Here is a 26,667-nt window from a genome sequence, read left to right as displayed (position 1 = left end):
TCCTGCTCCTGCCCCAATCACGTAGCTCCCTCCGTAAGCGCCATGGAAACCAGTTTGGGAGCTGTGGTTGTTACCCACCCATCCGACCAAGGTGTATACAGGCTCGACCCCGCTTGGCTTTCGAGATGAGACGAGATCCGGTGCATTCCGGGTGATCGGGTCATCATCAGCAAAGCAAACGGATAACAAAAAGTCATCGATTGTTCCACACGGGATTCCATGCATGGTGTCGTGAGCTGAGATAATCGATGTGAATGCATCATAGTTCCACCCGTGATGTGCATGTTTATACAGTACTATTATACTGCACACCAAGGCCGTAATTATAATATATATTGGGGGAGGGGACATATGCTCAAAATGCCCCCCCCCCCCCCCAATATATTGCTATCAAAAAAGAATTGCTATGTAAATTAAAACAATTAGCTAAATCTTGGCCACAATGTCTGGACTTGTCTTCATATACATCAATGCATAGATCTATGTTTATATGATTGTGGTTATGGTTGTACTTTATTAATCCCTAATCTCTGCCATTACATACAATGAAACAAGAAATGGTAAAAAAGTAAAAACAGAACAATGTAATACAATACACTATTAGACATTGTAATAAATAAATAAAAAATCCATCCCATGTGTTAGTGATTTTTTAAAATATTTTAGGCAGGAAATTCGTTTTAAAATGTAGATATTTTTCTGGGTTGGGATCCCCAGGCACCCTGGAAGATTTTGTCCCCCCCAATGTTGACGCTATGACCACGCCTAGCACACACCCTTAAAGGCGCAACCCTGCAACTGCCCGCTCACGCCGCCGCTGATGGAAGAGGGCTCCACTAGAGGGAGCTTTTGAGAACCCCTCTAGAGGCTACTTTGATGAATTATCCCACGCGACCTGCCGATGGATCGTGGTGTTGTCCCGTGTGCCGACTCGCTACTCCACTCCTTCATCGTGACAGAGGGTCCCTTTCTCTCCCGTAATCCGCATCACGATCTATCATACAGCTGTAGTTGGTTTAATCCGGATGAACTGCAAGATAACTACTGCACCGTGATCCGGATAGTGTCCACTGGGCCATGAGAGCAATGGTTTTCCAACCTGATGACGGACGCTTGTGTTGTGCCCGAAACGTCGTGATTTATTTTTATTTTATACCTACGTGACTTTACCGAAAGAACCAAAGAGGATGGATTTTTGCAGTCACGAAAGCTTCAAATCAAGATTGAGAGCAGTGTTCTTCATTGGCCCTGGTGGCCTTTAGTGCGGCCCCCCGACAATCCACAAATAGTGAAAACACCACCCCATCATAATCATCATCGTGCTGCTGTCAAACCCAGCAATTGTTTCAAATGCCTGGCAGCCCTCGCGTGCCTGTGAAAGTGGGCCCTCCCCTGAAAATTCGTGAAGAACACCGCTCTGTTTCGATTTAAAGCTTTCGTGACTGCAGGGCTTCATCTTCTTGGTTCTTTCGGTAGTCACGTAGAAGGGAAGTAATAAAATAATAAAAATAAAACATAATAAAAAATATAATAATAAATAATAATATTATGTTTTATTTTTATTATTTTATTACTTCCCTTCCACGTGACTTTACCGAAAGAACCAAGAAGATGAACACCGCTCTGCAGAGAGAGAGAGTGAGTGCAGAGAGAGAGAGCTGACGGGGCTTGGAGAGGATCGAGGTTGCTGAGTGAATGTACGACACAGGGGGCGCCACGGAGTGAAGCTGGGACCACAAGAGAGAGAGGAGGCACCGCTGTTCGAGGCTCCGTCGGAACGAACGGAGCTTTGTTAGCCCTGTGCGAAGTGGAGGCATTGCAGAGGCGAGAGGGGTGGGGTTGACGGAGGAGGAGGAGGCAGGAGCGGGCAAGAACGACAACGAGGAAGGAGGAAGACATACCACCGACCTTTGCGATCGCAACAAGCATCATCCCATCATCATCATCAGCCAAAGCAATCGGGTCAGAGGGACCCCGACGCAGAATCATGGATGACGTGCCGAGCGCGATGAAGATCTCGATCTCGCTGAAGACACACCCGTCCGACGGCGCCGTCTTCTTCAAAGTGGACGGGCAGCGCTTCAATCAGACGCGCACCATCAAGCTCCTCATCGGGGCCAAGTATAAGGTGGCGGTGCTCATCAAACCCGGCACCGTGAGGACGAGGTGAGCTCGGCGCATTGCTGGGGGGGGGGGGGGGGGGGCGCCGTCTTTCATTGGTGTCGGCATCAGCACCCGTCACCATCAGCAGCAGCACCACCATCAGCACCATCACCACCATCAGCAATACCACCACCATCAGCACCACCACCATCAGCACCACCACCATAATTAGCACCACCACCATCATCAGCACCACCACCGCCACCACCATCATCAGCACCGCTACCGCCATCATCATCAGCACCACCACCACCACTACCATCAGCAGCATCAGCAGCACCACCATCAGCAACACCATTATCAGCACCACCACCATCATCAGCACCACCATCAGCACCACTATCACCATCGGCACCACCACCACCAGCACCACCACCACCGTCATTAGCACCACCATCAGCATCACTATCATCATCAGCACCACCACCACCAGCAGCACCACCACCACCGTCATTAGCACCATCACCACCACCACCGCCATCATCAGCACCAGCACCACCATCGCCATCATCACCATCAGCACCATCATCATCAGCACCACCACCACCATCGTCAGTGCGCACACTGTATTCGGGGCGTGTGTGCTACTGGTAGAGCCGGGATTGATGTTCGCCGATGGTGGTGACCATGGTGGTGGTGATAGATTGAGACTGGTGATATGGTGGTGGTGAAAGTTGTGGTATGATAAAGGTTGATGATTATGGTGATAATTGCGTGTTATGTTCGAGCCCCATCATGATCATGCTGGAGATGATGATGGTGGTGGTGGCGGTGTGATGTTGACGTTATGATGTATATTACTACAACAGTACTATGATAGTACACGCTTACACATCCGGCATTGATGCTGCATGCTGATGATGGTGGTGGTGGTCGTAGTGGTGATGCTACTTCTTCTGTCGATGACAATGACATTCTTATGTTAATTAAGATGTTGCTGATAACGGCGACGTTTCTAATGATTGCTGCCGCTGCCGACGATGATAACGGTGCCGCTGATAATGACAGTGCTGCTGATGATAATGACAGTGCTGATGATGATGGTGGTGGTGGCCTTTACGGAGAGGGCATGTGCCGTGCAGAATGATGATGTTCGACAGCATCCCAAATCCTTCTGTAACAAAGACACGAGGCCACCACCCCACCCCTCCGTGTAGACTACACGCGATTATTATCTTGGTAAAGTGTGCTGCTAGCGAGCGCCTCCGTCTAGAGGGCTTAATTCATGAATAGCGCGCGTTACAAATCTTGCATTGATCGATAAAGGGCGGCCAGGGCACACACCACGCCCGGCCGCCTTTGTCTCCCCATTGCTGATATTTACACACCCAACAACAACCGCCATTCGCCACTAAGTGGCGGTGACGTCACCACGACGCTTGTGCCAGGCCAGGTGCACCTTGAGGCCACGTGAAGTGTCGAACGCCCGCTGGCAGGAGGTCGCGGGGCAGAGACCCAGCAGGTGCCACGGGTTGACTGACTAAGATGATTACGCACACGCACGCACATTTAAGGCTAAGTCAACCTAGGTGGGGTGGGTGGCACCAGGACCGGTTCTGCAATTAATTATTCGCCACTGATGTTGGCCGTGAGCCGGGATCTAACTCGGGCCGCCGGGTTCGTAGCGCAGCGCAGCGCGATCCGCTACAGCTGCTCATGCACCAAAGACAAAGCCCCCCCCCCCTTCCTGTGTAGCCTCAACGGACTGTTGGGGCAAGAGCTGTTAGCGAGCAACACCTGTGAAGGCAGGGTGGGGAGGGGCTGGGTGGGGAGGGTGGGGAGGGGCTGGGTGGGGAGGGTGGGGAGGGGCTGGGTGGGGAGGGGCTGGGTGGGGAGGGTGGGGAGGGTGGGGCTGGGTGGGAGGGGTGGGGAGGGTGGGGCTGGGTGGGAGGGGTGGGGAGGGTGGGGCTGGGTGGGGAGGGTGGGGCTGGGTGGGAGGGGTGGGGAGGGTGGGGCTGGGTGGGTGGGGTGGGGAGGGTGGGGCTGGGTGAGGGGTGGGGAGGGTGGGGCTGGGTGAGGGGTGGGGAGGGTGGGGCTGGGCGAGGGGTGGGGAGGGTGGGGCTGGGTGGGTGGGGTGGGGAGGGTGGGGCTGGGTGGGTGGGGTGGGGAGGGTGAGGCTGGGTGAGGGGTGGGGAGGGTGGGACTGGGTGAGGGGTGGGGAGGGTGGGGCTGGGCGAGGGGTGGGGAGGGTGGGGCTGGGTGAGGGGTGGGAGGGGTGGGGAGGGGCTGGGTGGGGAGGGTGGGGAGTGGGAGGGGTGGGGCTGGGTGGGGCGGGGCTGGTCACCCCGTGGTGCCCTTATAAAACTCAACGTTTAATCTACTCACGCCGGCTTGTGCCCGCCCTCACAGTCGGGCATATTTGCGGAATACACCACGCCGCCGTTGACCCTGGCCATTGACCGAGCAACCCAACGTTCCTACCAGCTCCCTCCGCAGGAATGTGTTTAAATGTCACAGCGCAGGTGCAGAAGGGGCGCGGGTCCGCGTCGCTTGCCAACATCCGACCAAGATTCGCCTCGCCCGTGTCGTGCACAACAGGGGATCCCGTTTGTCAATCCACTGCTGGATGAGAGCATGTCATTTGACCATACTTCACCAGGCAAGCAGCATCATCATTGATGCTGGAGCGTGGTGACTGTGGATTTTTCTGCAATGCCCTCTGCTGACCACAACGCCGGCCCTCGGCAGCAGCCGCGACCGCAGCCTACAGCACCTGCTTGATCAGAATATGAATACAGTATTTATTTATACTGCAGGAATCCGGTGAGCTATATAGCTCTTTCGTTTTGCAGATGTTCAATATGAACGGTGTTGGATCACTGGCGGCGCTATTCAGGCGAGAAATCCAGCTTTGCTTCTGGGTTCTGTCGGGGGTGACTGTGCTGACCGATGTCAGCCATGTGTCCATGCAGTTTCTATTTATAAGACGGAGATGGGTATTATTATGTTGGTATATGGGCTGCGACGGTGGCAAGATTTTAAATAACTCGCCTGGTATGGAGGAGGTTGTGGGTTCGATCCCGACCCTGACGCCTGCTGTATATGTGGAGTTTGCGTGTCTCTCTCTCCCTGTGGTCGCGTGGATATTTCTCTCGGGGTCCTCCGGTTTTCCCCGTCCACATTCAGAATCGACATCGCGCGTTTCGGTGTATTTGGCTGCGACACATTTCCACGTGGTGATGAGCCCACTTCGCTGAACCATCATTTGTGGCAGCCAGGTCGCTTCTGAAAGAAGAGCGACACAGCTGAGTGGTGCCTTACCTGGTAAAAAAAACCAGTTTAGTCTATTTACAGACGGTGATGGGTATATGTTGGTATGTAATCCACGAATGCTTGGTATGCCTGGCCCAAAGGCCTTTGATTATGTCTATAATTTGGCATGACAATGCGGATGTTGTGGCCCAGCCCAGTTGAATGTTTTGGGTGCACCACGCACGATGGAGTGTGGCCAGAACAACAATCCCTTATTGCTGCGACCCTCACTTATTATTTAGCGCGGTCGGCAAAGCCTCAACCGAGTCTCATCAAGGGTCCTGTTACATTGTGACGTTTGGTAAAATTCCACCGAGTGTGCCGCCATGCTCGGCTTGATACTAATATGTATAATTGTCGTCTTGGTTCTTTCGGTAAAGTCACGTAGAAGGGAAGTAATAAAATAATAAAAATAAAACATAATAGAACAATTCCTCCCCTTCCAACCCAGCTTATATACATACTCCAAGCACGTGTGCTGTTTCATTCAGACGCTGTCGCCTCGACAGACCTGGTTTTCACCTGAGGACGGCTGCTTGCGTTGTGGCCGAAACGTCGTGAGAATTGTTTTATTATGTTTTATTTTTATTATTTTATTACTTCCCTTCTACGTGACTTTACCGAAAGGACCAAGAAGATGAATCCCTGCAGTCACGAAAGCTTTAAATCGAAATGTATAATTATCATTTACAGCTCTTTTGTAATCCACTTCTGCATGTGTTGGTCATGGTGGTTGTTTGACCATACTTCACCATGCCGTACTATTCGAGTTGGTGATGGGGGAGGGGCAGGTCACGTGCTCTGGACCGGTTCAGATATCGCTTGCCACTGATGGTAGCCGCGGCCAGGAATCGAACTCGGGTTGCCAAGTTCAAAGGGTTGAACGCTCACCGCTGCGTCACCGCTCCACCCCCTTAGCATGAACTCGCGTGCGACCCCAGCACTTCGGGTTATATGGGGGATCTTTGTCTTTGTTCGACGAAGTAGTTCACCATGTGGCTGGCTGATGATTACTGTGAACGTGTTCCATTCGAAGAAACTGGCTGTAAAAATGAGGCCAGTAAAACGAAACGCACTTTGTCTTCGTCTATTTCCGCGCGCTTTGCGCACAGCGGATATATCACGCGCGCCCGCTCTGCCTTTGCCATGGGCAATCGCCAACGTTTTGGAACAACCTTGCTTTTTCCCTTACCATCATAAATCTTCCGCCAAAAATATTTTGAAGCAGAATATTCGTGCTGGATATAGCCACATTTGCCAACGTGATTTGTAAAGTGAATCCTTAACAATGTATTGAGAGTTCAATTTTAATGGATTTTTTTTTTATCGAGGGACTGCGTGTGTTGTCTTGGTGTGGTCTGGGACTATTTTTGTCTATCGTTTTACTGCCCTTCCGAAGCTTGGGAATTGATGCTTGGGAATTGATGCAATTGAAACGAATACATTTTATTTATTTATTAAAGGGGGCGCCACGGTGGTGAGATGTTATCTTCCTTACCCTCGTATTCAGGAGGTCGGAGGTTCGATCCCGACCCTGACGCCTGCTGTATATTTGGAGTTTGCGTGTCTCTCTTCCCGTGGTCGCGTGGATTTTTTCCTCCGGGTCCTCCGGTTTTTCCCTCCACATGTAGAAACACGCATTGAGATTTTAATTGATTATTTTGGTGCTTTAGATGTCCCAATGATGGGTCACTTTGTTGAGCTATCATTTGTGGCCAGGTCACTTCTGAAAAATAAGTTTATACCTTATTGAGCTTTGCCTGCTAGAATGGAGTAATAGTTTCGTTTTATTTGTATGTGTTTGGGTGATTTATTTACTTTTGTGTACTTTGCACTACTATCATGTTGTGTTGTTTGTTGTAACGTTCTTACCCATATTCCTCCAGTATAAATAAATGTCCTGATTCTCAAGCAGGCAGTCGAATGCCGTGACAGCGACGTCTCCGTCTCTCTCTCGCGCTCCCTCCGCTCCCTCCGCAGGGCGATGCTGATCGGCGACTGCGAGGTGCCGCTGGAGGAGGGCGCACGTGACCTCACACAGGTCACCTACGCCGGCTACTTCGACACGGCCGCCCTCACGGCCACCAAGAGCGGGGAGCGGCAACCCACGGCCGTCAGTATCCGGGTACGCCCTGGGCAGCCGGGGGCTCCACGCCTGGCCACACGCAAGCCAATACGGTCACACGCGGGCACACTAAAAACACAACAATTTTTTAATTTTACCGGGTAAGGCCCCACTGAGCTATGTAGCTCTTTTTCAGAAGCGACCTGGCTACCACAAATGATAGCTCAACGGAATTGGCTTATCATCGTGTGGAAATTAATAGCAGCCAAATACCCTAAACGCTTGTTTCAAAATGCGAAGGGAAAAACCGGATGCCCCGGAGAAAAATCCACACGACCACGGGGAGAGCATGCAGACTCCAAATAAACAGGCATCGTCAGGGTCGGAATAGAACCCACGACCTCCTATATACCAGGCGAGGTAGTTAACATCTCGCCATCGTAGCACCCACACGGACCGGCCAGCCTGGGACAAGATTTCCACATGAGGTCCACTCTGAGACCCCCTGGACACTTCATGAGGCTCCCGCGTATCTGACGCCTGAGAGAGATGTCCTCACCCCCCCCGCCACCCTCTTCCCCCACCCTTGCCAGCCGTCTGAGCAATGAACGTACCAAAAAAAACCCCTATACTCCTTGACGTGTTGTCATCAGCTCCGACCAAATGATGCTGAACGAGATGGATGTCGTCGTATGATCGAAGCCATGCAGCGTAGATTCAGTGTGGTTCGTACTTGTGTAAAGGAGAGCCGACACAAGATTGCAGGGGGGTTCGTCTTTTAATCCTTTTCTCCCATCCACACCTGTCCCCAGCCGTCCTGATCTCGTTCCCGCCAAAAGGCCCCCTTCTTCCCGCCCGTTCTCCCCTTATATCTCCTCGATTAACCCTCCCACTAACCCTCCTATTGGTGGGAATCCTTCCCATGACACCCCTACACTTGAGTGGGGAGACTGCCAGGCAGAGGTCGCAAACGGGTTTTGATTCCTTACCCGTACCCGTACCCGGCCGCACCAGGGTCGCAAATGGGTACCCGTACCCGTACCCGGCCGGGTATGGGTAGCCGTTCCCTACCCGTACCCTACCCGAAATGAGTGACAAACGGTTACTCACCAGTGACTCACGGCCTACCCGTACCCGTACTCGGCCGCACCAGGGTCGCAAACGGCTACCCGTACCTGGCCGGGTACGGGTAGCCGGGTATCGGGTAGGGTACGGGTATCGGGTACCCGGTTGCGACCTCTGCTGCCAGGCAACACCAGGCGGTGTAGGTTTGGGCCGCGAGGTGGCTAGGAGGCAACAAAGCAGCAGCAGCAGCAGCGGATTCTTGAGTCTATCGGTGCGGAGCACTGAACGTTTTACCCCCTTGCCCGCGTGGTTTTCTACAGGGTTCTCCGCTTTCTCCCGGGATGAACAAAGGCCCTGATTGTTGTTATTCAGTTAAGCGCATATTTATTGTGCAAAGATGTAATCGCGCTCCAACAGTGCAATATTTGTGTGTGTTTTTTTTAAACGCTTGAGCAATGTGTCTTGCCACTGGAATAACATTCCGCAACAGTTACAAAATCGTAAAACATAAACATATTTAAGTAATAATGGTACTACTGGTGTAACGTCCTTTGTTTACTCACTAATGACTCACCGAGTCTCAAGACCGCTGTTAGGAGCGTGTCCTGCTCCATTTGGATGTTTTGGTCGTTACATCGATGAGTGATTGACTTCACGTGTGAGGAAACAAGGAGAGTACTTGGGAGAATACCCCCCACGATTATGAAGGGTGGTGGTGGTGGTGGGGGGGTAATGCTCAAACCTCTGCACAAATCGATTGAGGAACTGTGCTGCCATCTGCCGGCCACCTCGCATATAACAAACTCAGACAGCAGCCCGTGCCATCAATTTCGTGCGACGCGTCGATGCATTTCGAATAAAAAAAGATTGCAATTTCAATAACGCGAACACGAGTCACAAATGGCGTACAAAGTGGCGCGTCGTCGCGACGTTTCCCCGGGGGCTTCGGAGCGACGAGCGACCAGAATTAACACCATGGCTCCACAACGCTTATTCTTTATTCGTACGGCTGTCGATGTAGATGCAGAGCAATCGACTGCAATTTCGCATTCAGTTGGTCAAACCAGACAACCGCGTCGGAGTGCGTCGCTGCGATGTCTCCTTCGTATTTGTGGATCGGGCCATTGCGGCATCACACGCCAGAGGTCGCAAACGGGTTTTGATTCCTTACCCGTACCCATACCCGGCCGCACCAGGGTCGCAAATGGGTACCCGTACCCGGCCGGGTACCCGTTCCCTACCCATACCTTACCCGAAATGAGTGACAAACGGTGACTCACCAGTGACTCACGGTCTACCCGTACCCGTACCCGGCCGCACCAGGGTCGCAAACGGGTACCCGTACCCGGCCGGGTACGGATAGCCAGGTATCGGGTAGGGTACGGGTATCGGGTACCCGGTTGCGACCTCTGTCACACGCTGTACTTGGCGGTCTGTTGTGGACGACCACAAGTCGCGCGCTGCTGCAGAGTTTTTAGTTTTCAATTTGTGCGTCAAGTTTTCCGCACCTACTACTATGGTTGTGCAGCGGATGCGGTTTAGGGTGGACCATGAGCTTCGTGGAAGCGCAAACGCAGGGGCATCTTCTGCGTTGGGTCTTTCACGCCCCCCCCCCCCGCGGGGGGCATGGACACGGCTGATATTGGGAACCCCGAGGAAAGGCCTCGGTGCCCTCTCTGACGAACGGCCATTTTATGCGTATATCTCCACGACGCGTTTTCGGGTTGTCCCACGCATCGTTTGATACGACGTCCGACGTTTCGCCCCCCCCCCCCCCCCACGTGCTGGGAGCTGCCTCCTGAAAAAGCTCGCAGGATTGCGGAGCAAAACGTTGGATATCGTGCCAAACAACACGCGGCAAACACAACCCCCCCCCTTCAAAAAGCCACACGTGGGATAGCTGCAGTGCCCTTTCATCCAACCGTTTGTGTGCAGCAGCCAGCGTTGTCGGTGTGCGCGTGTGTGTGTGTGTGGGTCTGGCATGGGGAGCGGTAGTGTAGCGGTTAGCGCTACGCTGCGCTATGAACCTGGCGACCCGGGTTCCATTCCCGCTCACGGCTAACACCAGTGACGATTATCTGAACCGGTCCTGGGCCTCCCCTAGGTCGACTCAGCCTTAAATAAGTACCTGGTGCGGTGTGTAAACATCGCCACTGGGGAGACAAAGGCGGTCGGGCGTGGTGCTGGCCACCCACCCGCTCGTGTACCGTTCCGGACTTCATAGGTGCTCGCTAACAACACTTGCCCCTACAGTCTGTTAAGGCTATACGGGGGTTCTATAGATCTTTTGTCTGGCATGGGGTGGGTGTTGAAGCAGTTGTCCAGTTAAAACAAATGGCCTGGCAAAAATACCGGAGACAATTTGCCATCATTTACCGACACGTCTCGGGCAGATCCCGCTGTGCAGGATGCGTCTGGCTTCGTCTTCTTATTATTCATTTTTTGTTCCATTGAAAAAAAAATGTGTCCTGCCACGTTTGTATTTTACATAGCTGCGGTATGAGTCGGCAAACGGAGTTCGATTCCCCAGCCATGGCCAGCATCGGTTTCCCGAGTGATGTTTGAACCGGTCTTGGGTCGTCACTTCAACAACCCGCACAGACCAGGCGTGGTGAAGCATGGTCTAACAAGCCCCGTGACCGATACGGGATGATTTGACCTTCATCCAGCAGTGGAATGACAAAGCAGGCGGGGATGATAGCTGTTTAAGACGTCACTCGCCATCGATCTTAGCCCTGGCCAGGACTCAAACTCGGGGTTGCCAGGTTCTTAGCGAGGTGCATAAACCACTGCACCACCACTCCCCATAAAACAATACATTGATTTTCTTGGTTCTTTCGGTAAAGTCACGTAGAATGGAAATAATAAAATAATAAAAAAGAACCAAGAAGATGAATCCCTGCAGTCACGAAAGCTTTAAATCGAAATAAATTGATGAACAATAATGCAGTAGAAATGTTGATAATATAACATTTTTAGCTATGGAATATGATCTAGACCACAATAATGAGATGCATTAATGCCCAAACAACTAAAATCTAAATGTTCCATCTCAACCTGACTCTGGGAAGACATTTAATAGTTGAGTGACATATAATGGTCAAACGTAAATTAGCAACAATACGCCTTTCTTAAAAATTCCAAATCCTTTCATTAATAAGAGGCGGATTGATTTACGCAATCATTGCATTTCCAATGAATTTTCAACGCAATCGTTGCACTGTAGGCAACAATGATTTAGTAGCTGGCGCTGCAGAGATGCTAACTGTATTCTCGTGGGATTTAGCTGCCTTAATGCTCGAATGTGGGTCACGCTCGCATCGCCATGGTAACTTTTGGGGGGGGGCCTCCTAAGCCGTGTTTTTTCAGCTTGAAAATAAACCGGATGCTGTCAGGCGGGGTCGGTCTCTCGCCAATTCCTCGACCTACCGCTGGTAGCACAGGGCAACGCGTTCAACAAGCTCGTCGGAATGAACACAATTATTAAGAAAAAGGCGACAATTTCGGGCGGACACGGTCAACAAACGTTGTCTGACGTTTCGACTCTAAGGGGCCGTCCATAAATGACGTCACGCACCTAGGTGGGGTGGGGGGTCAGACATTTGTGACGATGTGTGACGATGGGGGGGGGGGGTTGAGAAATGTGACGTCACATCAAAAAGCGCAGCTTTAAATAAATATAGAATTGTTATAACAACACTAATTGTTATAACAACACTAATTGTTATAACAACACTCCTACAACATCAGAGTGCAGCGCCACATTAAATACGCACTACAACGGCAACAGTTTAAAGCGATTTGAAGCATGTTTTATGATTTTGGGAGGGGGGGGGGCAGAGCTTTGTGACGTCATGTTTGAGGGGGGGGTCTGACTTTTTGTGACGCCGTGTGACGAGGGGGGGGGTCAAGAATCGTCCTAAATTGCGTGACGTCATTTATGGACGCTCCCTAACGTCAAACCAACAATGGCACGACGTTGTGCATGTTTTCTTGCCAGGTCCTTCTTCACGGCACACACAGAGGCCACGGAGAATTGATATTAGTTGGTGCAGGATGTACTTGACAGAATGGAGATTGATATAAATACATATTTAAACACTTGCTGAGGAACAGTTTTTTTATTATTATTATTGGATTATGAATACTAATTAGCTTGTTATTCAATACCAGACAAACCATTCAATAGTCAAACATGTACAACTACATAAGCTCATTTGTATTCAAAGTAATACTTACATTGCATTATGGGTAGGTCTGTTGCAGTGAGGTCAACCACAACGCAGCATTATCCCCTTAGTTATGCACCAAATAATATGTATTCCAGTTTTAGTTAATCAGAATACCGTATGTACTTATACTGCAGTAATCCAATGATCGATAAAGCTCTTTTTCACAGATGTTCAGTTGGATTTAATTTGTTACACGGATGGTCCCGCTTTGCCAGTTTCTATTTTACACGAGGGATCCGTGGTGCGTGAGCATAGAGGAGCAGGGAGCATCAACCATCATCACACCAACTCCGATCACCCTTGCAGCAGCAGCGGCTATTGGCTGCTCGCCATCGAACAAAGACGGGGTCACCGCACCGCGTGGCGCCTTCAGACGCGCTTCTGCGACCGTCTGGAACGCTCTCTTCCTTCGGATATTAGGGAGCCGCCGGAGCTGTGCACTTTTAAATCATCTAAATTGAAAGCGTATTTCTTTAGGAATGCTTTTTGTGTTTAGTTTGTTGTCCTTCCACCCGCACCTCCAGTTAGCACGGTTGGCTACGTACGGTGCGAAAGAAGGCCGTCTCTGGTGCAGGCCAATCGGTTTCAAAGACTTGATAATATAATTATCAGAGCATGTTTGTTTGCATGTTTTGCCACAAGTATGTGTCGGTTAATGCAGACTTGATGCCTTGCAACAGGTGTCTGTTTCATGTTCGAACATCTTTATACCGGTAAAGCCTTGATTTAGAGCTTTCGTGACTGCAGGGATTCATATTCTTGGTTCTTTCGGTAAAGTCACGTAGAAGGGAAATAATAAAATAATAAAAATAAAACATAATAAAATTTCGATTTAGAGCTTTCGTGACTGCAGGGATTCATATTCTTGGTTCTTTCGGTAAAGTCACGTAGAAGGGAAATAATAAAATAATAAAAATAAAACATAATAAAATTTCGATTTAAAGCTTTCGTGACTGCAAGGATTCATCTTCTTGGTTCTTTCGGTAAAGTCACGTAGAAGGGAAATAATAAAATAATAAAAATTAAACATAATAAAATTTCGATTTAAAGCTTTCGTGACTGCAGGGATTCATATTCTTGGTTCTTTCGGTAAAGTCACGTAGAAGGGAAATAATAAAATAATAAAAATAAAACATAATAAAATTTCGATTTAAAGCTTTCGTGACTGCAGGGATTCATATTCTTGGTTCTTTCGGTAAAGTCACGTAGAAGGGAAATAATAAAATAATATTAATATAAAACAATAAAAATTCTCACGACGTTTCGACTGCAACACAAGCAATCGTCAGGTGTGATATTTTTATTTTATTATTTCCCTTCTACGTAACTTTACCAAAAGAACCAAGAATATAAGGTAAAGCCTATTTTTATTTTTCATCAACACATGTACATACAGCAGCAGCAGCAGGGGAAAAAACAAAAGGCACGCTTAGTACAGACAGTTTGTTTCATATGCAGCACTGTGGTCACCACCCGTGCCAAGTGAGTTTAGGGAGTCTACACTTGTATTCCAGATGGGCCCTCGTCAGCGGTGGTGGAGCTGTGCACGAGCATTGTACGCAAACGTTTAGGGCCTTGAGCGGCTCAAAAGAGCCATCGCTAAAGAAATATGGGTGCAAATACAAGTATCATCTCAAACTAAGAACCAACCAGTCAGCATTCAAATAACCCTGATAAAAAAAGAATTGTCAAGTACTGGAATGTATCATTGGAACCTCATTTTCCAGTAAAAAATATAATAATTGTTTTTTTACCCTTCTATCTGGCAACAAAACTGACACCTTTTGTTTGCATTATGGCTGCAGGTATTGTGGTCTATGCAAACATGACTCCTTGTAAAAAAAGTGTCAGTTTTGTTGCCAGATAGAAGGGTAAAAAAACAATTATCATATTTTTTACTGGCAAATGAGGTTCCAATGATGTAAATGCTTACCCCGAGCTCTCATACTCTGATGGTGCATTGCCTTTGAGTTGTGCGCCTTTTGGCGTCATCTGGTCCAACCCATATGAGACTAGGCTCTAAGGAAAGCTGTCTCGGGTGTGGACCAATCAACTTCAAGGACAGTACATATATTATCAGAGTTATGTTTTTGTTTGCATTATGGCTACAGGTATTGTGGTCTATGCAAACATGACTCCTCGTAAAAAAGGTGTCAGTTTTGTTGCCAAATAGGAGGGTAAAAAAACAATTATCATACTGGAATGTAATACATAATCTCTCAACAACTGTGATGTGATTCAAAGCGATGTGCTCGTAGTCTGATCAGCATATATATGTTTGGAGTCGATGGAAGCGCCCGTAAATTAATTTTGCTTAGGGCCCTGAATGAGTCGGTACCTCTGCGCCTGAGAAAACATGAAACGTTGGGCTAACGTTGCACCAACGTTGTACCAACGTTAGTGCCAACGTTGGGGTAAGGTTGGTTCCAACCTCATGCCAACGTTTTTGTTCAACGTTACATGTTTACTGGGGTCCTGGGTGCAATTTGGTACTGATTTTGCCTTTTTAAAAGACAGTGAAGTGATTTGATTACCAGTATCAAAGTATGAAAAATTTTGAATTGGTGTTACCCTTTCTGGCAATGAAACAGGAGTTGTGTTAAGATGTTCAAACAACAAATATACACCTTTTGCAAGGAATCTTGTCTGCATTAACCACACGTACTTGTGGTGAACATGTTAACAAACATGTTCTGGTAATATCTGCATCGTCTTTGAAACCGACTGGCCTACAACAGAGACAGCCTTCTTGATGCATTTATTCTTCTTATGATTTGATTACGATTCTCTCAAAAAAATGTTTTTCAGGATATACGACGTTGAAAAAAAACATGAAGCGTGTGGTGTTTTTCCTACAATTGTGTTCAATTCAAAGGTGGCAACCATGTGCAGCATGAAGTATGTTTTAAAAAATAAGAATACATTTACAAGAAATTAAGCAGGTGGCAACCATATGCGGCATGCAGGTCACGTGTGGTGGGGTAAAGTGTGGGTACCCCCAACCCTTCTAACATGTCTGTCGAGCGTGGAAGAGGAGGCCCAAAATATATTGGCCTCGCTCGAGCGGCGCTCTTCATTGCGAGGCCCGCGGGCCACTGGCGGCCCCCTGGTGGCCTTTAGTGCGGCCCCCTGATGTGTGCCCCCCCCCCCCGACAATACACAAATTGTGAGAACACTCACCCGTCATTATCGTTTTCTTGTCAAACCCCGATGGTTTCAAATGGTGTGGCAGCCCTCACACTGGTGATGTCTTATTGGCGAAAGTCCCCACCCCCCCCCACCTTCTGAAAATGAGTGAAGAACACTGCACTAAAGGCTCCCCTGTTGTGAAGGCCCTTTCCCCGGCATTGGCGTCAGGAAATTTCAGAGCTGCACCTTTACTTTTTTTCCAAACATAATCATCCTTAAATTTCGATTTAAAGCTTTCGTGACTGCAGGGATTCATCTTCTTGGTTCTTTCGGTAAAGTCACGTAGAAGGGAAATAATATAATAATAAAAATAAAACATAATAAAATACAATTCTCAGCTGTCTTTCCGACAGACCTGTTCTTCACCTGAGGATGGCTGCTTGCGTTGTGGCCGAAACGTCGTGAGAATTGCATTTAATTATGTTTTATTTTTAGTATTTAATTATTTCCCTTCTATGTGCCTTTACCGAAAGAACCAAGAAGATAATCATCCTTACGTTGCTCTCATTGGCGAAGGAAGGCAAATGCAGTGTCAAGTTTGGATGCAAGCGTGCTTCTGATGTAAGCACACCCGCACTTGCGAGCAAGGGGCGCGATTATTACCAGCTTTCAACTGCACCACGATGTCAGAACATATTTTGAGGGGGGACCGATTGTGGACGTGGTGTCCAGTCGTGGGGGGAGGGCGGAGTTCGCGCTTGCATTGAGAAGCGAGGGGATGGTTTTAACGCTGGCCATTCGCCGGGCGCCGGCCGTACGCCGTTACTGGTCAGCAAAAAAAACCATGAATCTCATTTAATATCAAGACTGCAATAGTGCGCAGCCCCTTGGCCTATCCGCTGTTGGATGAAGGCCTCCACCACGCCGACCTGGCTGCAGCCGTTATTTGACCCACACTTCACATTGCTAGTCGGTGCAGGTCATTAAAGGGTGAGGACCAGTTCACAGATCACTGGACCAGTGATGTTGGCCGTGGCCGAGCATCGTACATTGTACCACCTGGTGACGCAAAGCAAAAAGGCCTCGCTTGTAGCCGTACACACTGGTGGGGCTTGTTGTGTTTGTGAGCGCCTATCAAGGCTGGCACGGCACACGAAGGGGTGGTGTGGCCAGGACTAACACGGTGGTCACCTTTGTCTCCCTAGTTCAGATTTTTGCACCTCGTTTATGGCCGAGTCGACCTAGGAGGAGGCCCAGAACCGGTTCAGATATCACTCGCCACTGATTTTGTCAGTGTCCGGGAATCGGCCTTTGGTCATTGGGTTCCATGGCGCATTGCGCCAATGCACTGTGTGGAGTCTTATTTATTGTGTTTATGTAATTTTTCTTTCTCTGTCATTTACTATGCAAAGTCAGGGCCTCCAATCTCGCCGTCTTAAAAAAAAAATACTACGCTGGGAAACCGTCATGTGATTTGAGGAGGGATGGGGCGTGTGTAGTGCCTTTGTCCTTGGAGGGGTTCCTTGAAAAACATCACAAGTTCGCAGAGTAAGGGAAGTGGTAAATTTTTTTTAACGCACGCTCGTGACTGCAGCGTTTTTTTGGCAAGTCAGAAATCTGCAGAATTGTGCCAATGATTGTTTGAGGCCGAGACAGAGACCTCTTTCCCCCCCTCCTCCTCCCCTTGCCACATACTTCACAAAAAACACAACTGGCATCGTGGCACATTATTTCTTTCAGATGTTCTGAGGTTTTGAATCATAATAATTTACGTTTTTCACATTCTATTCACTTCTATAAAACCCACATTGTGCATTCCAACTTTGCTGTAATCCGTTGTGTGTTTTGGAATCATAAAAAAAAAAGTTTTATGCGCAATAAACATGCGACTATGTAAATGTTCACGTAGGTAAAAAAAACCCTGAAATATATAATAATTAGTTGTAATAAATAATTTAGAATTAGTGATGCGTACAAGTTTTTGTCCACTCTCGGAAAGAGAGAGAGAGAGGTTACGAGGCACGGCAAACCCGAAGACGAGTCGGTAGGCAGTCAGAACCAGCGGCAACAATTTCCCAAGCTCTGCGATCCTATATTGGGATGCTTGGCCAACTCAATTTTAACGAGCGTTTGCACACGTGGCAGGAAAGTGGAGCATCCAGTGAAAACCCACGTTACCTAACACCGGTTGGTGCCACCGCCTGCTGCGATAGATCCGGGATGAAAATATCACAAATCCCCAGGTGCTGGACCAATGGTAAAGTGGCTCGCGTGCTGCGCTATGAACCCAATGACCTGAGTTTGACTCCGGTCTACGGCCAACACCGTGACGAGTGATATCTGGATCGATCCTGGGCCGTGCGGAGACCTTTATCCAGCAGTGGGTTGACAAAGAACCGTAAATTACAATTATAATTCCTACTACGCATGCGTTCGCGGTCGTCCTGCACAGCTCCCTCCGATGTGCTTCTGGGTTGTTACTGCGCCTTGTTCGGCGCAATGTCCGACATTTCGCTCCACGAGCTGGAAGATTCTTCAGGAATTGTCTCGCGCGGCTCGCTTCCTCCACGGAGGCAGAAAGTCGGCTGCGCAATTCATTTCCTGGCAGCCTTCCAGCCCCGTCCGTGGTTCCTCGGCGATTATTGCGAGGTGCAATTTACGTGAAGGACGCAGTGTACAATTAATATTTCAATGAAATTAGATCGTAGCCGACGGCGATGACACGACGATGACGACTAATGTGACGCCCGCGTGTGTCTGTCGCGCTTCGCTCTGAACCTCTGCGCAGCTGGAGGACATCGGAACGTTCGAGGCCGTGTGGCAGTGCAAGTTCTACAACTACCCCAAGCGCGACCACTGCCAGTGGGGGAACAGCTTCGCGGCCATCGATTACGAGTGCAAGCCCAACGACACGCGCACCCTCCTCTGGGTCAACAAGGAGGTCTTCCGGTAGCCGTGGTGACGCCAGGGGCAGCGGTGGCGGCAGCGGCGGCCTGCACCAGCCCGGCACCTTCATACGGTCACGAGCGTTCGGTGATCCAAACGTCCAACGGTGGTTTTGTTGGAAATTCATTTGTGTTTGTTTTACAAGTTCGCTTTCGTCCACCTTCCATTCCCCCCAGTCGAGAGAGTTCTGTGGCCCCAATATAGGAGCCAGAGAGCTTTGGCAATTGTTGATTCGAGCTCTTTTGAGAGCGCAGGCCCTTCCGCCAACGGTAGTTGCAGGGCCGCTCCTTTACCTTTTAAATTTGCCCTTCCCCACATAACCCCTGGTGCTGCGTTGTTGGTGATCTTGCAAACAAGTAATTCTGTATGACGAGTGACACCTTTGCTTCACGTGTGGGGCACTCCAGGGGCGCGATGGCTTTTACGCGGGGCACGGCACGTTCGGAACGTCGCCGCTTGACGAGCTGGGAACTCCGTCGGTCGTCATCTGACCGTTTTACGAGGTAGGTTAGGTTGATCCGACCGTTCTGCTTGCTTTCGCGAGAGTTTCCACGAAGTGAAAAACAAAACAAAACGAAGGGCTGCCTTGCGAGTGAGTAATATTGGATAGCTCCCCGATGTGTTTTCGAGTCGATGCCGTGTGCTGTGCGACACGATGTCTGACGTTTTGCTCCACGTGCCGGCAGCTGTTTCAGGAATGGGATTAAAGCTCGCGGGCATGTGGAGCGGAACGCTGGACGTTGTGCCAAACAGCACGCGGTATGACCCAACGAAAAAAGTAAACGGAGCGCCACACGGCACAGCCGTGGAAACCTAAGCTACAGTATAATTCGAAGTTTATTTAAGCAACCGTCGAAAACAAAAACGGTCCCTCTTTATAAAAATAAGATTTACGTGGCTAAACTGGTCAATGTACAGACATTTATTAAATCTTCTTCTTCCACGCGTTAGTCCCACTCGTGTGGGGTCCGCGGTCCCTGCCGACCTTCTCCACGCTGTCCTGTCCTGCTCTATCTCTCTTTCCGTGTCTGATCGCACCACATCGCCCCCCCCCCCCCACCTCTTCTTCTGCCTTCCTCTTGATCTCTTTTTTTCCACTTGAATCAATTGCACCTTCTGACCCACATAATTTCCCTGTATCTCGAAATTTCAAATTTATAGGTAACCATAATTTTTGGTCTTGTGAATTCGATTTTTTTTCTTCGTGAGAGGTGATTGGGTTGGATAACCAACAAAAATCTTCTGGGAAATAATTCAAATAAAAAATCAACACAGAAAGGTGCCATTTTCGCTATTCATAACTAATCACGTTAAATACACAATATAATTATCATAAACATTGGGCACATTTAATCAAAAGTACAAGTAGTGTATGGGATTAGTCCTTGGTAAAGAACTTTGTCTTCTGTAGATTGTGTTTTGTTCCAGTAGAAAAAAACAAAAACTCTTTATCCCGAAACAATCTTAGTCCAATGCATGCACAAAAAAAAGTTACAAAAATAAGACCATTAAAATAATTTGCTGAGGCTTTTGGGCAAAGCATCACGTCATCGGTCGTGGCATTGGTGTGAGGCCCTCACGGCTTGACTTACAGCCGTTCTGGCAGCTGATTTTGACCAATTGGAGTGCTCGTATGGTGACGGTCGCTGGCGTTTTTATTTTAAGTGGGAGCTGATTGTGTTTTTCACGAAAATGTGCCACACACATACACACAACCAGCGGCCCATCGTTTACAAACAACAACAACACAAGTTTGAACTTCATGTCCTGCTTCCAAGGTTGGGTGATGTGAGCTCAGAATTATTGAAGGGCCTTCACAAAAAGGGCCCCAAAAATATTCTTTAAAAATATTTTTCCTCAAATGTATTCCGATTTGTGTTTTAACAAAAAATATGTTTCCTCAGTTTTACCCTGCTCGTGCTCACGATTGTCACGTCATGTGATGAAGCATCCACTCGGATCTGTCGCACGGGAGTGCGACCCTCCATGTCAGACACATTATTTGGTGACGCTGTTGCTGCTGCGTTGCCAGTGGCGCAACAATTAACAACAAAAACACATTCATGAGAAAAAGGGCCATTGCCTGAAATGTTACCTATCGTATGTATTTTTTTTTCTTTTAAGCCATTGTCATTTACAAATGTGTTGGGTCTCTGTGTTAGAGAATGGCCCGAGGAAATGGATATCACAGAAATACTTCTGAGATCCCTTCCAGTGACTGATGGTGCACACAGTCGTGTGGGTGGTGGGGGGGGGGGGGTGGCAGCACTTTCTCACCCACCCTACTTCAGCAATGTTTGTAACATGACAGTCACAGATTTGAAGCTTTCGTGACTCCGAGGATTCATACTCGTTGGTTTTTTCGGTACAGTCACGTAGGTAAAAAATCTATAAAATAGAATAAATGAAAACCACTAAATTAAATCACGACGTTTCGGAGGCAACACAAGCTTATTTTTGTACACCTGATGAAGGAAGCTTGTGTTGCCTCCGAAACGTTGTGATTTAATTGAGTGATTTTCGTTTATTTTATTTGATTGATTGTTTTACCTACGTGACTTTGCCGAAAAAGCCAAAGATTATGACAGTCACAATTGTATATTCAATTCTTAGTGGGAATTAAGGCAAATTAATTGCATCCCTAAATTTATTGATGCTTTTTTTTTATTCCAGTTCATAGTGACCAGGTTGAGACAACTCAATACACTTGAGAACCCGGTTTAATCAGACGCGGATGCTTCGATCTCACAGCAGGATCTCAATTGTGTGAGCTTGGTAGTCTGGCCAAAGGTTTTAAAACAATCTTCCACAAGGTGTGGCCAAATAATTTTGCAACCACTTTCAAATGAGCTCTCCTGGCCATAAAGTGATAATTTTCAAAACCTTGTTTAAATGTGTGTACAGCACTCCTAAATATTTTTTCTTTTATCAATAAGCTATTTAGTTCATGCGAATGTTTACTGTGAGCCTGACCTCTCAAACTTCCAATCCTGGGTTTACCCATAGTGCAAGTTTACCAGATGCGACGATGAATTGTCACGATTGAAAAGCTCAAGAATCGATAGATTTTTGTTTTATATTGCAGTGAATGTGGCGGCCTCTAGTGGCTGCAGGAGGTCACCTGGACGCATTGCATCCAACATAACAGCACTGTCATCATCATCGTCAGCAAATTGCTAGCCACTGCTGGATCGAGGCAACCCTTCGCTATCGCCATCACTCAGTCCTGCGGGCCCCCCACGATCCTTCCCAGTCCTGCACGTGAGACGATCTCATCAATCCATCTTCTGAAAAAAAACCGAAATGGAGCAAGAGAAGCATAGAGCGATGCATGTTGTGAATTATGTTTAAAGATGGAGAGAGGAATACGTGGATTCGAGAACGCACGCAGGATATTTACATCACCTAAAGCTGCTTAGAAAAGTAAGTGGGCTCAGGCAGCAAACGTTGTTAGAAGGTAAAAAAAAGAAATTAAAATTAATACAAATAAAATAATAAAAATCACGACGTTTCGGAGGCAACACAAGTCTCCGTCATCAGGTGGGACCAGATCTGCTTGTGACGGTCCCACCTGATGACGGAGACTTGTGTTGCCTCCGAAACGTCGTGATTTTTATTATTTTATTTTTATTAATTTTAATTTCATTTTTTTTACTTACGTGACTTTACCGACAAAACTAAGAGTATGAATCCTTGCAGTCACGAAAGCTTCAAATCTAGAAGTTGTTAGAAGGGATGGTGAGCGATGGTCACGAATAATGATGGGAGTGGCAACTGAGGGACGGAACGTGGTCCCAGAATATGTCCGTCATGGACGTGGAACGACGAAATCAGCTGCCGAGCTGGTGCTAGTGGATCGTTGCATGGCAGGATCGTGAAAGATGGCGGTGTCTTGGGAGAGGCCTTCATCCAGCAGTGAATTAACCAAGGCTGCTGATGATGATGATGACGAAAGCGTGTAAATGTGACCGCATCTAAATGCGCTCTTGCGAAGAGAAATAATACATTGTCATGAACCCGAATTATGACATTTCATCGCATCTCTGTGACGGTCGGGCAAGTCGAGGAATCTTTCACAGCCTGCGAGCCACAGTGTCCGTTCCCCTTACGTTCACGCACACATTCGGTGACGGGACGGACAATGCACCAGTCAAAATTCTGAGCACCGTTCCTGGAGGCATTGATAACAGTGGGAGGCACTGATAAGTTTAGCTGCTTTTCAGAAGCAGTAGGCACGGTTGCGTTCAAGCAATTCGTGTTTACGAACGACGAGTGCGATTTCGTGTTTACCCCAGCGTAGATCTGTTCGCGGAAAACTTGATCCCGGGTTGGCGTGAGACTCGACGGGAGAGGTCGCGCGATGTTGGTTACGGTTGCGGCTGTCCTTCCTGCCTCGTATGGTTTGGAGATCTGCGGTTGACCTGACGTATGCTTCGTTAAGAGCGTGCAATTGCTTAAGCTTGCAGTAAGCCATTACGAGTGCAGCCGTTCGACGAAACATTGAAAAGTACAAACTTTTTTAAACGATGTGCTACAGTGATGTTTTATTTCCCGAATGATTACATTTTACAAACGTGATGAATACATGCATATCACTCTCGTTTTACTTAATACCTTACACATAATTGTCTGTGTGTGTGTGACCATGTTATGAATTTAATTGGTACGTTTAATGGCAATGCCATTTTATGTAATAGATTTTTTGTCTTCTAGAATTGGCCGTAAATGTAGAGATGAAGTTGTGATAGTCATACACAATAGAAGTCTGTCATTCTGTTTACCGTTATTACCAATTGTAGTTGACGTTGCTTTGTGCACTGTGGTTATAGCCATCGGAGTGATATTCCCATACACTTAGGTAATCGTTTCTGGCAACTGTCACCAAAAATAGTTGTCGCACCACTATTATAAGAACAATTGAAGTCGCAAAAAATGTGGACGAAATGCGATCGCCGTTTCTTCGTCTCGCAGGCCACTGGGATGGCATCTTCCAATCGAATAACTGGCAGAGGTCATATGGCCAACTGAGGTTGTGTTCTGTAGACCCAAATCATTGTTCACCAAAAACCTAATTTAAACAAGCTGTGGTTTAGTTCTCAGAGCGATTTTCAGGACTGAAATTCCTGAAGAAGCTCCCAGCACGTGGAGCGAAACGTCGGACATCGTGCCAAACACATAGCGCGATCCGGAGTGAGCCGCTACGGCACAACCGCAAAAAAACCTACGCGGTCGTGAACGGTTTTCGCTATTCGGACAGGACTCCGCCTATCTGCACCATCGCACGGTCATCTTGTGTCGGTGTGCTGTGCTAGCGGAGGCCGCTCACCGCCAGAGTGAGCCTCCAACCTTGGTCGCAGCTCGCAGGACACTTGGACGGAAGGGCTCGACACAAAGTATCTGTACTCTTTGGTTCTTTCGGTAAAGTCACGTAGGTGAAAAAAAAATAGAAATAACTAAATTAAATCGCGACGTTTCGGAAGCAACACAAGCTTCCGTCATCAGGTGGGACAACCACAGCTAGAAACTAGATCACTGTAGTGGGCAAAGAGTAACTTTGTTTCTTGCTGTGGTTGTCCCACCTGATGACGGAAGTTTGTGTTGCTTCCGAAACGTCGTGATTTAATCTATTTCTAATTTTTTAATTCTTATTTTTTCACCTACGTGACTTTACCGAAAGAACCAATGAGTATGGATCCTTGCAAGTCACGAAAACTTCAAATCTAGAATGAACCAAGTATCTGCTCGTCGAAGCTTGTCCATTGAAATGTCAAAAAAAAAATGTCCTGCAAATCCAAGGCAGGTTGGAGTGCTTACAAGAAGGCCGAGTGGCCTACGCGAGCACACTGCAGCGACAAAACGTCCGGACAAACGTGGTCACCTCCCAACCGCAAAATACGCATGTCACTCCGCACCGTTGCTACACCAAGTTTGCCATTGTTGGTCAGAGTAAGTGCGTTGCCGGTGGCAATTGTTTAAACATTTCCTGAATGCATCATGGCCTTAAGGGTGTTTTAAACATAACCTTGATGAGTAGCAGAGGGCTAACAATGATTTCCTGTCGGTAGCCCGGGTGTGCATATCCAGATTGTTTGGTTCACTCACTGCATCTGTCCCCGAATTTGACACGGCCGAGTTAAGCGAAACCGTACTCGTTTATATATATTTTTTCAAGTTGTCGGTGACCTATTGCATTTGACAACGTGCGAGTGTTAGATATGGAAAGCACAGCTTTGGTAATGACTTTTGTGTTTGATGCGGGTGTCAGTCATGGTGTTGCTTCATGTGTTACCAAAACCTGCCACAGACGAAGTGTCTCCTCCAAATGTATTAAAATGCAAATGATACAAAGTGTTTGCACGGTTTCCTCTTGTCTCTCCCAATGATTTTCCAGTTGCGCGATTGGCATAATGCACGGCATGAGATGAAGACATTTCCATTCAGAACTCTCACAGCAAGCAGTGCACCATCTTGTGTGAGAGTACGACCGTGGAAGACACTGTCGTGGAAAGTCTGATTTGGCTTCATTGGGCCGCTTTACAAACACATGCTAAGTATGTATGTCGCATGTCATTCAACACGTGCTTTTTAAAATGTATCCGATTTGAAATTTTGCCAAACTAAGCGAAAATCCAACAGTCGTTGGTGACCGGGCTGAAACCATCAGCTCACTCCACGTGAGACACCAAATTATCCATGGGCAGCTGAATCCTCGCTTCGAAGCCAGGGACTCGGCGATGCCAAGTCAATGCTCTCACCGAATATCAGTCCACTTAGCCACCCGGTCCTTTATTTGCCCTTGCATCCATAGCTTTAATGAGAGCATCGGTAGATAATTGAGGGGAAAAAACCAATGGCCTTAATTAAGCGGTAACAGCCATGGCCTATCCACTGGTGGATGAAGGCGGGCCCATGCCATCACCATCTTTCATGGTGATGCAATAATCCTTATAGCTCCTGCACAGGGGATTATTGCATCACTCCATCTCCATGGTGGACATCTCGAGATGTTCTTTCCTCTTTGGCTACCATTCAGCTGCCAGTCTTATCCATCAGCCATCCCTTCCATCAACGTGTCCTGCCCATTGCCACGAATGTTATTCCCACTCGGTCAATGCGATGTTTCTTAACTTTGCACATATTCCCTAATCCACGCAATCCCAAGCATTCCTCTTCCTGTCTCTCAGAGTAATTCCTAACATGTACCTCTCCATGACCAAAATGTCGAGATACACACAACTATTTGAAACTAAAAGGCGGCGGATTAGAGCAGGTTGGAGTGTTTCTGTTTGAATTTTTAACAATGCACGTAATGGAACACAACGTACGGATGGATATGCCTGAAGAATAACGTTTTCAATCATTGCACGCTACCTGCGATGACACATGGTTCAACAACATGGACATTGTGCATCACGGCTAAAGTGACGGTGCAGCACTTTAGCCCAGTGATGAATTGCAAGAAATGAATTGGTACATTTTCGATTTAAAGCTTTCATGACTGCAGGGATTCATCTTGGTTCTTTCGGTAAAGTCACGTAGAAGGGAAATAATGAAATAAATAAAACTAAAACATAATAAAATACAATTCTCACTTTTATTTTATTATGTTTTATTTTTATTATTTTATTAATTCCCTTCTACGTGACTTTACCGAAATAACCAAGAAGATAAATTGGTACAATTCGAGTTTTCACGATTCAATTTAAGAATTGAGTCTTAGCAGGGGCAAACCCCCCTCCCCTCCATAATGTGGTGCAATCGGTAAATAACACGAACCGAGGATGGATCTACAGTATTTATTGTTCGACACTTGTA

General features: G+C 47.7%; 1 protein-coding gene across 1 annotated transcript; it reads left to right on the top strand.

Moving 5' to 3' along the window:
* The first annotated feature begins 1,705 nt into the window (after positions 1–1,705).
* CNRIP1 (cannabinoid receptor interacting protein 1) lies at positions 1,706–22,307 on the top strand. The gene is made up of 3 exons (XM_061549829.1): positions 1,706–2,166; positions 7,396–7,540; positions 18,695–22,307. The coding sequence occupies exons 1-3, from the start codon at positions 1,988–1,990 to the stop codon at positions 18,857–18,859; spliced, it is 489 nt and encodes a 162-aa protein (XP_061405813.1). The 5' UTR covers positions 1,706–1,987; the 3' UTR covers positions 18,860–22,307.
* The last annotated feature ends 4,360 nt before the right edge of the window (positions 22,308–26,667 follow it).

Source organism: Lethenteron reissneri, chromosome 11 (assembly GCF_015708825.2).
Source record: "Lethenteron reissneri isolate LAM-NWPU_2019-01 chromosome 11, ASM1570882v1, whole genome shotgun sequence".
Taxonomy (NCBI): domain Eukaryota; kingdom Metazoa; phylum Chordata; class Hyperoartia; order Petromyzontiformes; family Petromyzontidae; genus Lethenteron; species Lethenteron reissneri.
This window is presented reverse-complemented; position numbering and strand designations above follow the sequence as displayed.

Excerpts from the sequence above, each read along its gene's own strand:
- CNRIP1 (XM_061549829.1), top strand. The coding sequence starts at position 1,988 with ATGGATGACGTGCCGAGCGCGATGAAGATCTCGATCTCGCTGAAGACA. Across the intron at positions 2,167-7,395 it reads CCCGGCACCGTGAGGACGAG|GGCGATGCTGATCGGCGACT; the intron begins GTGAGCTCGGCG and ends CTCCCTCCGCAG. Across the intron at positions 7,541-18,694 it reads CCACGGCCGTCAGTATCCGG|CTGGAGGACATCGGAACGTT; the intron begins GTACGCCCTGGG and ends ACCTCTGCGCAG.